The sequence below is a fragment of the Carassius carassius genome, chromosome 4 (genome assembly GCF_963082965.1).
Source record: "Carassius carassius chromosome 4, fCarCar2.1, whole genome shotgun sequence".
Classification (NCBI taxonomy): domain Eukaryota; kingdom Metazoa; phylum Chordata; class Actinopteri; order Cypriniformes; family Cyprinidae; genus Carassius; species Carassius carassius.
In genome coordinates this window covers 31595287-31609101 of record NC_081758.1, presented here as the reverse complement: position 1 = coordinate 31609101, position 13815 = coordinate 31595287, and the positions used below count along the sequence as shown (strand labels likewise).

Below are 13815 nucleotides of genomic sequence, written 5' to 3'. Positions count from 1 at the left end.
AAAAATAAATTCAGGGCCAAAATTAATGAAAGTTTCATGGATTTGGTTTTTCAAGTTGTTTATTTATTTATTTTACTACTATTATTATACATCTACTTAGTTATTAATTTACATTTAAATTTCTGGTTTGTTTCCTCCACTTTACACAGGTCATGAGAAGATGATGTCTGATCATATGGTTCTCAATTCATGAAAAAAAGTAATACATTATTAAGGAAAGACAGTAATTCACAAACCTGACAGATGAGCACAATGCAGGTTTTCCATTAGCACTGTACTAAAGAGATAGACCTGTCTAGATCTAGTTACAATCTCTATCTCACACATTGGAAACCTGATGACAGTCTGCAACTTGTGTCGGCCATTCAAGCAAACTAATGCCACCTGAAACCGCATCCACTGAGGTTAATATTTAACAAGCGTTGAGAGTTTGGTTCCTCACAAAAACAAGCATCTTTCCAGTTGTTCTCTACTGTGTTTGGCGTCAAGGTCTTTCTACAACTAACCACAGTCAAGTGTCATTTTGAATCCAGGTAACCCCTCTGATTTACTAATTCCATATTTCTTTAATCTGATTTGTAAGTGATTAGTAATGATTTCACTGATTATCCTAATGTTTATATGTCTGATTCACCAAGATTTACTCAATGTAAGTTTTTTTTCTGTCTGTTATAGGCAGAGGTAGCTTTTGTTTACATAGTAAAAAGTGTTCACACCCTAACTGCTTAATCCTGGTTAACAAGTGGTAGCAAAATGCTTTTACACAAAAGGTTTACACTTTTTAATATCAAATACACTGGGGGATGATTTTACTTTTCTAATCAATAAATTCTGATGGATAGGGAACATAGAGACAATTCCTAAAATTTGTTGTGGAAAAGCTATCATTTAAGTTGCATATACCTTATTAAACAGCATTGCTCAGTTTGCATGTTTGAGAGTGTGAAGGAATCCTGATGGTGTTCTGTACAGCCACGTCTGAGTGTAACCTGCAAACAGTGTTTCAATGTATCATTGTGACATGTGTGCTTTGTACCATTTCAATTAAAACAGAGATACGAACACACTGGCATCATGTATGCCAATTCTGGAACAGAAAATGTGTCCATGTCTTTGAACTTTATGGGCAGGAAGTTGCGTAACCATACTGTTGTCCCAGCAACAAAACAACGTAAGTATATATCACATTCACACATGTGCCTACTCCTTCCGTTTATCTTGAGTTTGGTGTCATCAGACTCTAGTGTGTATATACAGTGTGTGTGTGTGTGTGTGTGTGTGTATATATATGTATATATATATATATATATATATATATATATATATATATATATATACACCGTATTTTCCGCACTATAAGGCGCACTTACAAGCCTTTAATTTAAATTAAATTGAATTATGCTTATAGTGCGGAAAATACGGTGTATATATATATATATATATATATATATATATATATACACACACACATTTCCCAAATACTCAGTAGTCTTTATCAATGTTCTGTTGTCCCTGTTAATGGGATGATTGCAAAATGTTATTAAATATTTTTTATGAGAGGATTAATTTCCAAAACCACACTGACTAAGAACATCAAATTTTCTTATATAAGGCTAAAACACAGTGTTCTCCTTCAATATCTCTAGGTGCCTGGGAGACCACTGACCTTTCTCGATATCAGGATGATTTAGTGGTCTCCACCCGAGCTGTACTTTCCCATCCCATTGTGTCATCAGAGGAACTGCCAGGCAGTATTCCTGATCTAAGAGAACAGGTTCAGTGGCGTAGACCATGTAACATCCATAATACACTCCTAGACCAGGATAGAGATAGAGGTGGGTTGAATGTTCCTATCACCTCCCAGAATCTAAATATAGCCTTAACTCTAAATATTGTCTAATATTTGTTTAGTATTTAAACTAACACCTAATCTTAATGACAAATGAATCTTAATATTATGTAGCTACAGTAACTTGATCTAATTTAACTTTTTACCTACTTCTGTAAACTTAATTTAAAGAAATTAAAAAGGCAGACAAACCATCCTGACATAAACCAAAAGAAAAAAAATATTTCTTTAAATGTTTCTTTTTTTTTCTTCTTTTAAGCAAGCACATCTGGAACAAGCGTTTCAACATGATGTTTATGCCACTGAAATTTTTACAGGAAGAAACTTCATTAAAAAAGTGAAAATAATCTGTGTTTAAGTACTTAAAGTCAAAGAAAATTCTGTCATCATTTACTCCAAATCTTCTCTCTCTCTCTCTCTCTTTTTTTTTTTTTTTTTTGGAATGCAAAAGAATGCTGGTAACCAAACAGTTTTGTGTCCCACTGACTTCAAATGTGGACAAAAAATATATGTGTGGAAGTCAGCCTAATGCTTGGTTACCAACATTCTTAAAAAAATCCCTTTGTGTTCCACAGACAAGTAAAAAAAAAAAAAATTGTACATGTTTGGATTAACACTACAGAATTTTCATTTTTGAGTGGACAAACTGAAGGTATAAATACAGAGGTGTTTTGGCATGTACAGACATGTTTAGGTAATTTAAAAGGTTTATTCAGTGCTATTGTGGAAATATTATGATGTTCATTTAATAAAGTGCATACAGTAATTACTTTGTGTTCAGCCCTTACTTAATTGCTTATTTATTTAAACACTTTAAACTGTTAATTTAGTTTTAAATAAATAAAATAATTATTAAATAATAATAAATTATAATTAAAAACTAAAATAATGTGTGTGTGTGTGTGTGTGTGTGTGTGTGTGTGTGTGTGTGTGCGTGTGTATAATGTATATGTAAACTGTAAAATTGAAATAATAATAATAATAGTAATAAAATTTAATGATAAAAATGTATAAACAAAAGATTTAACAAATTTTAAGATTTGAATGGTATTGTTTAATTGGATATGTGTTTGTTTATCTGACTATTTAACATAAATGACTCAATTACCAGTCTAGCTAATAAACCCTGTTACTGTACATTTACTGCACTCTGCACTCTGTCTGGAATATACTAGACAAAAGGCTGTCACTGATCCATGTAGAGGAAGTGCTTTGTAAGTTCCAGACTCCTCATCAGAGCCTGAAGAGTGAAGTGTCACTGTAACTGCATGTTAATATTTGAAGGTGCAGCCAAATGTGAGGTCTCATGGCTGAGGAAAGGTAGACTTAAATGGAATACGTTCAAACGCTGGATCGGCACAGACTGTCACCGTGGTCCAAAACGCAGTGGCCAAGGTAGGTCCCGCCAGTGAAGATTGGGCATACTTAAATTCCGATCAAAATTCATTAATTTCCTTCCAATTGTAATCACAGCACCCAATATGTCTTCTATGAGTGCAAGTGTAAGACATCTTGAAGATAAGGCTCCAGTGGATGTCAAGATGTTTATCCCATACGACTCTGCCAAGCTATGCATAACCCAAGTATGTAGATGTCACTCCTTCGTGGGCTATTCTGGTATTCTGCTTTTTTTTTTTTTGGTTATGTTATGTTTATGAATAGATATATCCATCAGATATAACCTAAGCCAATGTGTTTTGGTCAAGAACACATTATCCAAGAGTTTTGGTTTGGTTCTTGCACTAGTCACATGTCCATCACTCCCTCTGTTGTCCTGGGGCCATCTGATGTCATGTGATGTTGGTTCTTCAAGGCCCATTGATGACCACACATTACTGAACAACTCAAAACCTAGAATTCATACTAGTTCCTAAAAAGACAAATCTCAGCAGGTTCCAGGACACACCTTGTGTCATTTTTGTTTCGTTTGCCCAATGCAGAGCTGTTGGCATTAAAGAATGTACCCATTAAAGAAATTTTGTATGAAGGCAACTACACCAGTGTTTCCCAACATTTGACGTTGGTATCTTCATTAGTAAGGCTCAAGTGCCTCTTCATCAACACAAAACCATAAATGTACTTTAAAATTATACTAGACATTATTCGATATTACAATTAAATTTATTAAAGTGGCCACAATAATTCACTTTTTCACAAAAACTATTTTTAAAGTAGCTCAAAAAGTGGCTTTAAAATTATATCGTGGCTTAAAGGGTCTCGTTAAGTGGTTTTTTTTCTTCAAAAAAAGCTTTAATGGTGAACTTTTAATATGAAGTTTTAACAGTTCTAGGGGTTGATCATGTAAAAACCTGAAAAATAAAATGGCCACTATGTATTTCAGTGGTGACTGTTACCATACCAACAGATAGCAGATGATATGATTGCAATGAAGAGCAGACATCAGGAGATGATTCAAGAACTGGAGGAGAACTTTCTCGTTACATCACGAGAGAATCAGGTGATAAGCTTGTTTACTGATCATTCAGTAAGACAAATAATAAGGTGATTTTGGTGATTTTTAATGCTTAATTTATGTGTGCGTAGGAGAAAACAGCTCTTAAAATGAGAACGTATTACCAAAACAAGCTTAACACCCTGAAGAGAATCCTAGATATTTACCAGGAAAAAGTGATCAGAAAAAATGCATACTGGGAGGAGAAGTTCATGGTGAGTCACAAGCATCATTATTTTGGTTTTACCTCCTGCATTTTCCAAATTCTCATAGGCTTGAACATAGTAAATGTAATTATTAATTCCGGGATAAATTGAAACATGATGAAACGTGTACAGAATAGCAGTTTTATTAAATCTATTTTCTTAATTATTCTGTCCTATTCCTTTCATCTGGCTATTTTTACTGGGTAATATTTTATTTTCCTGGATCAGACACTAGAAGATCTAAATGAAAAACTTAAGGGGGAACACAAAATACTTAAGGAGAGGAACCAAAAAGACTTGGCCTCCTGGGATCAAGAAAAGGTATCAGACTGTGGTAACACACATACACACACATATGTGTGTGTTGTATATATTAATATTATAGAATTATAATAATATTAAGAGAGAGAGAGAGAGACTACTAGCATCATTGGAAACATTTACAGAACAAGATGATGGAATTGTTCTCCTCCCGACTGGACCTCCTTCACAACCACCAGGCTTCAAGTAAGAGCTGTATAATATTGTGTGCTGTTTCAGGATTAAAATGACAGATGTCAATGAAAGGTCAATATCCCTTGTGGATTGTTCAAATTCACTACCCTTTCGGTATATTCGGGATGAAAACATCCACTCAATTAAACTGCTGTAAAAATGTATCAGATTCATATATTTTTTTTCAATTTTTCAAAGTAATTGTGGCTGGATTTTTAAAAAACTTTTTAAAACAGTCTTGGGCATGTCAAAGATTAGTAGCAACATTGGCTTTGATGCATTTTTAGTTTTTGTGCAGCATTAGATTAAAATTTTTTCTCCCTAATTTGTTGTTGGTGGCTGTTTTTGCCCCATTGACTTCCATTATAACAACATTTTTTGATTGCAAAGCCATGACACCATATAATCATGCATTCTTGATTGTTTGTGGTTTTCCCTTTTGGGAAAATAAGATTTGTCACCAAAAATCATTCCATTAGCTCAAACACAGAGAAAGTTGTGGCCAAAATAAGACTCAACTTTACCCCCTAGTGGACGAAAACGTCCCCAACAACGCATAAGGGATATAAGTGATGAAAGATGTTTGAGCCTCTGTCTATTTAACAGCACTGCAGGAGCTGTATTTGGCCAGGGCAGAGATGGGGAAGGTGCAGGAGATGCTCGAGGCCTTTCAGGAGAAGAAAGAACCAGAAAACACATCTGAAGAAAAGGTAGGGAAATCAATAAAAACATCACTTCCAGGTTGAACTTGAACTTCATTCCGAGAGATTCCCTGAAAAGAGTCAGAAATCAAGACATGTTGTTGTATTTACCAGGCACTGATTTTTGCTGTGAGGGAATGTGTGATTTCTGTGAGACTGAACTCTGCTCTGTAAACAGGACAGTTGTGACTCAGATGTACCACTAGATGGAGCACAAGCTCGTCTGGAGATTTTGAAGGATAACCTCTTGAAGAGGGAGAGAGAGATCTCAAAGCTCATGGAAGGACAAGTGCATGTAACAGATCCTGTTGAACCGTCAGCATATGCTCGCCTCCTCAGTGCTGTTATTCAACAGGTTTGTAAAATATACTGAGTTTTGTTACACAACATTAATTGCACACAGTGATACCTCAAAAAGAAAACTGTGCTCTTTAAAATGAGGAATGCTACTTTTAACTTTAAAGTCTTGCCTACAATTTAATCATGACTGAACAAAACAGCTTTCTTGCATTGTTTACTCCAGGCTCATTACGTTTGTGCTGAGCTGACAGAGGCTAGACAACGGTTTGACCAAATGGCAGAGGACAACCAAAAAATTCTGGCAAAGATTAAAGAAAGTCTTGACCAAACAGTGGAAGAGTCCTGCCAGAAGAGCTACGAGGAACAAGAGGATGCACAGCAGAAAATGTGGGATCGTGGCATGGTTTCGTAAAAGTCAGAATATAGCTAAAGTTAAAACGATCAAACTTTGAATGTAAACATCTGCTAACTGAATCATACATGATTATTCAGGGCAGAGCCACAGATGGGGGACGAATCACAGGCCAGGTTACTCCATCATGAGGTCATACAGGTGGCTTTGGAGTGCATCAGAGCAGGGGCTAAACCAACTGTCATTGGTAAATATGATCAATTGATAACTATGCAAATGAATAGTATTCTCTTTTTGGATATGTAGCAATGGATATAGAAAAGAATCCCCACCCTTTAAAATAATCACATTTTGTTGCTTTAAAGGCTGAAGAACACAGTTTTTGTTTTATCCGGCTGTATTTACTTACAACTTATAACATCCAAGATATAACACCAACATGTCAGAAAAAAAAAGACAAAGAAAAAAAAAACAATCTCTGAGTTGGAAACAGGATCACCCCCTCCCTTAAAATGACTTGTATAATTAATCAGGTGTAGCTAATCAACTTCTCAATGTCACACAAAGCCATTTAATATTCCACTTTGATTTGCTGTGGCCATTTGAATTAGCTCAGTATGAAAAGAGCTTTCCTTGAACATTTCAGTCCCTGGTAGTGCACCTGAAGCAAGCAATCAACTATGGGTGGCAAGGCACTGTCAACAGTTCTCTGTGATAAAGTTGTGGATAGACACAAGTCAGGAGATGGATACAAAAAAAGGGTTGCAAGAAAAAAGCCACTCCTCAAGAAAGGCCACATGCAATCATGACTGAGCTTTGCCTAAATGCATCTTGAAGATTCTGAGTCTGATAAAATATTATTATTTGGCCTCAACACCAAACGATGAATGTCTTCCGATGGCCTAGTCAGAGCCCAGACTTAAACACCATTGAAAATCTGTGGAATGACTTAAAGACTGCAGTCCACAAACAGTCACTATCAAATTAGTATTATTAATTTTTGGCATTGTCATCCTTTATTACGATAGGACAGATCCTAACTGACAGGAAAGGTCTTTGAGTTGGGACTCAAACTCAGGATGCTCTATTGCAGCACCGATGTATGTTGGCACGCTGCCCACAAGGCTATCAGCTCTGACTGGTCACTCTCAAATTGAACTGAAATTCAGCAGTTCTGCAAAGAAGAGTGGGCAAATATAGCAAAGTCTAGATGTGCAGAGTTAGGCTGTAATTCAAGAAAAAGGTAGTTCAACAAAATACTGACATGAGAGGTAAACGTTTTCCAACTGAGTGATCGTTTTGTTTTTGTTTTTTCTGACTTGATGTCATATCTTTCATTTGGACGTTATAAGTTGCACTGAGTAAATACAGCTACTGTTCTTCTTCATTTCAGACTGCAAAGCAACAAAATGTGATTCTTTTAAAGGGGGTTGATTCTTTTCTATACCTACTGTATATAGCAAATTCTTTCTGTGTTATTCCTAGAGACTGACACGACTGAGGCATGGACAGCAGAGCTGGATGAAAGAGTCAGAGTATGGCACACACACTTTTATTCTGCACTCATTCTAACTCCATACTGACGTTTACTCTCTTTTTAGAAATTTGAAGAGGATTTCCGAAAGAATGGATTCTTAAATTCTGAAACTGATAAAAGTGTGGGGCAGCAGTTGTTGTTACTGCAAGCTGAGGTGACGGCAGCTAAGAAAAAAATATCTTTCGGTGTATAACCCAAACTAATATTAGACTCTCAAAAAATGTCTTAGCAATTTAAACTGCATGGAACGAGTTTTTCTTTTTTGCCATTTGTGGCCTCATCTTAATTGTCTGTCTCTCTAGTTGAAGCACATAAAAGATGAAAACAAGAAGATTATTGAAAACTACACAGCTGAAAGAACCTTGAGGAAGAAGTACTACAACATGGTGGAGGACATGAAAGGCACAGTATATAACAGTCATACAGTTTGACTAAAGACATAAAATGTCTTTATATATAGGAATTATTGCCAGATACAACATGAACTGGAATGCCCCTTTTGTGGGTATTTACTATTTATTCTGTGGCTTTGGGCCAAATATCTCCAAGACCATTGACTGCTATCCCAGACAATCTTTTTTGTTATTTTAAAGTTGTGTTCAAATCCAACAGTAATACAGTTGAATGCCAAAAAACTGAAAAGCAACTAGAGACTTTTTTTGTCCATGTAAGGTTTTTAATAAATTGCTAGGCTTAAATGTTTAAGATTCTTGATATCAACTCTAGTATTCAACATTTTGGGGTTTTAATGTTTTACAAAGAATTCTCTTATTCTCACCAAGGCGCCCTTTTCTTTATCAGATATACAGCGAAAATTTTGATAAAATAAAATATTATTACCATATTATTATTACAATAACTGTTTCTATTTTAAAATGTAATTTGTACCTGTGTTGACGAAGCTGAATGTTTAGCAGTCATTACTTTAGCAGTCTTCAGTGTCACATTTTGATGCTGCTATTATCAATGTTGAAACGAGGGTACTTGATATTTTGTGGAAATTATAGTACATATTTCTCTAGATTCTTTGATTAGTAGAAAGTTCAAAACAACAACACTTATTTGAAAGAAAATAATTTGTAACATAAATGTCTTTCCTGTCACTTTTGATCAATGTAATGCGTCTATGCTGAATAAAATCAGTAATTTCTATAAAAAAACGACTAATTCCAAATTTTAAAAGAATGAGGTGCAAATATCTGAACTCGCATTGAAAATCTGGGTTTATGACTACACCTGGAAAAGTTTGGCGTAGAATAAATCAATAAATGTAAGATTCTGCACTACCTCTAAGTCAGTAACCAAATAGGCTGTCTCTACAATTATGTTTGGTCTTGTACAGGTAAAATCAGAGTATTCTGTCGAATAAGGCCACTGACTCGTGCAGAGCAGGCAAAAAGATATCACATCATTGTCGCTTCTCTTGATGACTACTCTGTTATCCTGGAGACCCCTCGAGGACCTCGTGAGTTTCAGTTTGACAAGATCTTCAACCCAGAGTGCACGCAGGAGGAGGTTTTCACGGAGTCCAGTGGGTAAGTGTGATACCCAGACATACTTTACATTCACTTTGATGAAAAAGGATTTGAACTAAACTAAGATATTAAAATTAAATGAACAGCTCAATCAGAAGTTAAATTCTGTCATAATTCCCTTTATGATATGTACGATAGTAGAGCTGACGTCACCGACTTTGCAAAAAACAAACAACAACATGTCTTGAGAGTCTAAAAGCTTTCTCTGCGCTATGAAGCCTGTTAGAATGTAGTTAATAAGGCTAATTAGGTTTCAGAGGTCTTGACATGAGTGTGTAAATGATAACAAATTTGTATTTATTTTTATTTTTTTGTTTTGTTACAGTGAGACATTCTCTTAAAACAAACCAAATGTGAGATTTGTGCAGATTCCCCAAAGATGAAGATGCTAAGACACTCATTTTTCTTAGGCTGATCCAGTGTGCGATTGATGGATTTAACGTTTGCATTTTTGCATATGGCCATACGGGTTCAGGAAAAACCTTCACAATGGTTGGAGACAGAGATCGGAGGAACCCGGGAATCATTCCCAGAACGTTCACCAAGATCTTTGAGATCATCCAGGATAATGAGTCTAAATTTGAGTTTAAGGTACACTTAGTATGTGTTTCTTGAGCTGTGCTGATGTACAATGGTCCATAAACTCTTGTCTTTCTTTTGTCCGTCCTCAGGTTTCAGCCTACATGCTGGAGCTGTACAACGAGCGCCTACAGGATCTCTTTGTGACCCCCACTGAAGCTTTCAGCAAGCGAATCGAAATTAAGAGGGACAGAAAGGGGCTTGTGTTCATCCAGGGAGCAGAGACAAAAGAGGCAGCCAGCGCTGGCGAACTCTTTGCATTATTTGAGCAGGGCTGTGCAAACCGCCACATTGCAGCCACAAGTATGTGCTTAATGAAACTTTAAATGACTTCAGTTAAATGGTCTGGATTAATTGCTTTATTTACACTCCGTATGAATGCATGGTGAGAACATGATGACCCAGCACTGATGCCAACTTCATAACAAAGTTTAACATTACAGCTATCCATTGTAATTACGACTGTGAATTCTATTCACTTAACTGTAGGGGCTCCAAAGTCACAAAAATACATGCAGTTGCTTTAATACAGTCTCTGCGCATCATCAATGCACATTAACACAAGCAATTTTTACTGTAAAATTCATTTTGAGATATTTTCATTTTCATCATTTTGTAGAGATGAACGTAGAGAGTTCCCGCTCTCACCTGATCATTGGCATCATGATTGAGAGCCGGAATCTGACCAATGGGAGCGTGAGTTTCGGGAAGCTCAGTCTGGTGGACCTGGCAGGAAGTGAACGAGCAGCAAAAACTGGTGCCAAAGATGACCAGCTGAAGGTTGTTTGGAACAAATAAAATATAAGAGCTGATTTAACGTGGCCCCAAAAAGTTTTGAACAATATTGAACAAAAAGTAATTTTTCTGCTGTTATAGTGAACATGTAAAGAGGAATGCACTTGCACAAACAGACATAGTTTGACCATCAGAAACTGTGCAAATACTACTTGTCGTCTTGACTGTTGTTGTTTTTTTTTTACTTTGTAGCATCCTTAATATTTCTGTTAAGACATTTTTAAGAGTAACTCCAAGTACTTATTCTCCCCCACTTTTAATCCAGAATATTTTCATCCCCAACTTTTGTCTTGGATATTTTTCAAACACCTCTTACAAACAAACTGTTTTTTTTTCCGACATTTTGTGTATGTTTTTTTCCCCAGGAGGCAAACTCAATTAACAAATCTCTGAGTGCCCTTGGAGATGTCATTTCAGCTTTGTCGGTGGATCAGCCTCATGTGCCCTACCGTAACAACAAGCTGACCCAGCTCATGCAGGACTCACTGGGCGGCAATGCCAAGACCCTCATGTTCCTCAACATCTCTCCCTCTGACTGCAACCTGGACGAAACTCTCACCTCACTCATGTGAGAGCCAAGTACCTTGACGCTGCTCCATGCCACTGTCACTTTGGCTTGCTCAGCTGGAATTGAAAAGACTATTAATATTCAGTAATATAATCAAGTTAACTGCACTGATATCAGATGAGAACAAAATTTGCAACATTGACACTGTTAATGAATTAATCTGAGCTTTATTATGACACTATTGCTTTCTCTAGAGCTGAATTGAACTTTTTATATATAATTGATGAACTTAATTATCAATTGTTAATTGATAACAGTTGTTATACATTGTAGAGAATATACAGTAATACACACTTTAAAATAAGTTTGTCTTACAGCTATGCGACTCGGGTGAAAGCCATCACCAACAATGCTCAGAGGAACATAGACAGCAAGGAAATCGCTCAGCTGAAAGAGGTGTGTAAATGATTCATCAGAATTACACCCTTTTTATTGGTGAACACGTTCTTCTTTTATTTACATTCTCTTTTTACTTCACAGGTGATTTTAAAATTGAAATCAGGTCAGCCTGTGGAAGAAGACCCGTAAACTTCCATCATAGAACTCTAAGGATATGGCTGTTTTAAATTAAGACCGTTTCTATGTATGCATGTTACATAATTTTTTGACCATCTCTCATAACATTTGAGCAAAACATTTAATATATAAATAAAAACCTTAATCATCACAGTTATCTTTTATTTCAGTACGTTTCAGTAATTGCAGCTGCAGTTATGATCCCTTTTGTGTATTATATATATATATATATACATTTTTTTTTTGTATGATGAGTTTTCTTTGTACCCAGAATTCAGTGTGTGTCCCTTCTCATCCCTTATATAAGTGTGCGTCTTAAACTAATGCAGATGACAAAGGTGGACCAGGCCGTCGTATGCAACCCAGTAAAGCAAATCCAGTTCTAGGATCCAGTGCTCATTTCCAGTTCTGGGGAAATGTAACGGAATTACATAATTTGATTACAAAATAAATGTAACTGTAATCTGTTGTAGTTACTGAGTAAAAACTGTGTAATTCAATTAGTTACTTAGTTACTAGTTAGAAAATGTTAACGATTACAAAAGGGATTACATCTGAATTTTTCAACATACATTCAGATTTGATTGATTTATTTTTCAAATTGCAGTAACTGCACTAAAATATGATACCCCAATGTTTCGGGAGTTTAGGACACACACAGAATAAGATTAACTGTTTTTCCAGCATAGTTAGATGCCAGTTTTTCCTGTCATGCTATGCAAAGATTTGATTTAAAAAAAAGTATCATAGCTATCAAACTTTATCTTATGTTTTGAAGTCTCTATTTAACCTCAGAACAATCTCAAAGTAAAAACAGCTGTTAAAATCTTATTTTGTGGTGGCTGTGCTTAAATTTTAATCATCTTAATTCAAGTGATGAAGGATTTTGAGAAGTCTGACAGTAATCAGTGTTAAATACTACTGTAAGGTTAACCCTTAACCCTACAAAACAAAAAAGAGCCAGAAAATCATCTGGTTCTGGATGTAAATGCATGTTTTTAACAAGCAAGCTATTAGAGCAAAACCATCTCACGGAGGAGGACTGCAGCCCTGGAAGGCATGTGATTATGTCTGACAGTGTCTCAAAGATGCCATGAAACATGTCAACACAGTTTATGTATTATTACCTAATGTAACAATATGCCTTGATGTTTCTAGATCCCTTCACACATGCTCATAATTCAGGATATGTAGAGATAATTTTTTAAAAGTACAATGTTGTGCACATTCCATTTCTTGACTCTAGCCGGCTCCGAAGATGTCAATGACACTGTGGATGATCTGTAAGTTGCTTAGCATGGCTGTTTCCTTTTTTCCTTCTGCCTGTCCTCACACATTGCTATTAGGGCATCAGTGATGTCCCGGGTGCAATTCTGTACAAAAACACTGAGAATGAGACTTACAAAATGTTTTAAATGTGAAAAATAAACTAAAAGTAAACTAAAATCACATCTAGATCCATCTTTTTTCTCACAATGTAATAATAATTACTGGGTTACATATATATATATATATATATATATATATATATCCTAATGATGAACAGAAAATGTTATTTAAAAATACAATGTTTCTAACTTACAGTAGGCCTACACTGTTATCAGGCCTACACTACAGTCGCTATTACAAATCGAAACAGACTTGATCACTTGAACGTTTGCAGAGAATTATTTGACAGTCTGTAATAATAAACTATTGCTGGCAGCTGTGCATGACTGTTTGTATGATGACTAGGAGGGTTTTAAAATCAGATTATAAATTAGATCTTTACTTCTGACGTTTGGTTTTCATTTGCGCTGTAAAATATAATTGGTAGACAACAAGAACAACAACAACAATAAAATCACACAAATCATTAACCTTAAAAAACGAAAACAAAAAAACAAACAAACGTAAATCTTCTTATTTCTCAGTACAGTGGACCAACAGT

The 13815-nt window shown here is 35.6% G+C and overlaps 1 protein-coding gene and 1 long non-coding RNA gene across 2 annotated transcripts; both read left to right on the top strand.

Annotated features, from left to right (window-relative positions):
* The first annotated feature begins 175 nt into the window (after positions 1 to 175).
* LOC132131060 (uncharacterized) lies at positions 176 to 12036 on the top strand. The gene is made up of 10 exons (XM_059542986.1): positions 176 to 533; positions 1054 to 1171; positions 1647 to 1835; positions 9235 to 9427; positions 9838 to 10018; positions 10099 to 10309; positions 10626 to 10786; positions 11167 to 11369; positions 11687 to 11765; positions 11850 to 12036. Exons 2-10 carry the CDS (start codon positions 1075 to 1077, stop codon positions 11895 to 11897), a joined length of 1362 nt encoding a protein of 453 aa, XP_059398969.1. The 5' UTR covers positions 176 to 533; positions 1054 to 1074; the 3' UTR covers positions 11898 to 12036.
* Positions 3133 to 4314, top strand: LOC132131054 (uncharacterized). The gene is made up of 3 exons (XR_009428840.1): positions 3133 to 3244; positions 3323 to 3432; positions 4215 to 4314. It is a non-coding gene; the product is annotated as an uncharacterized LOC132131054 (long non-coding RNA).
* Positions 12037 to 13815: the final 1779 nt, after the last annotated feature.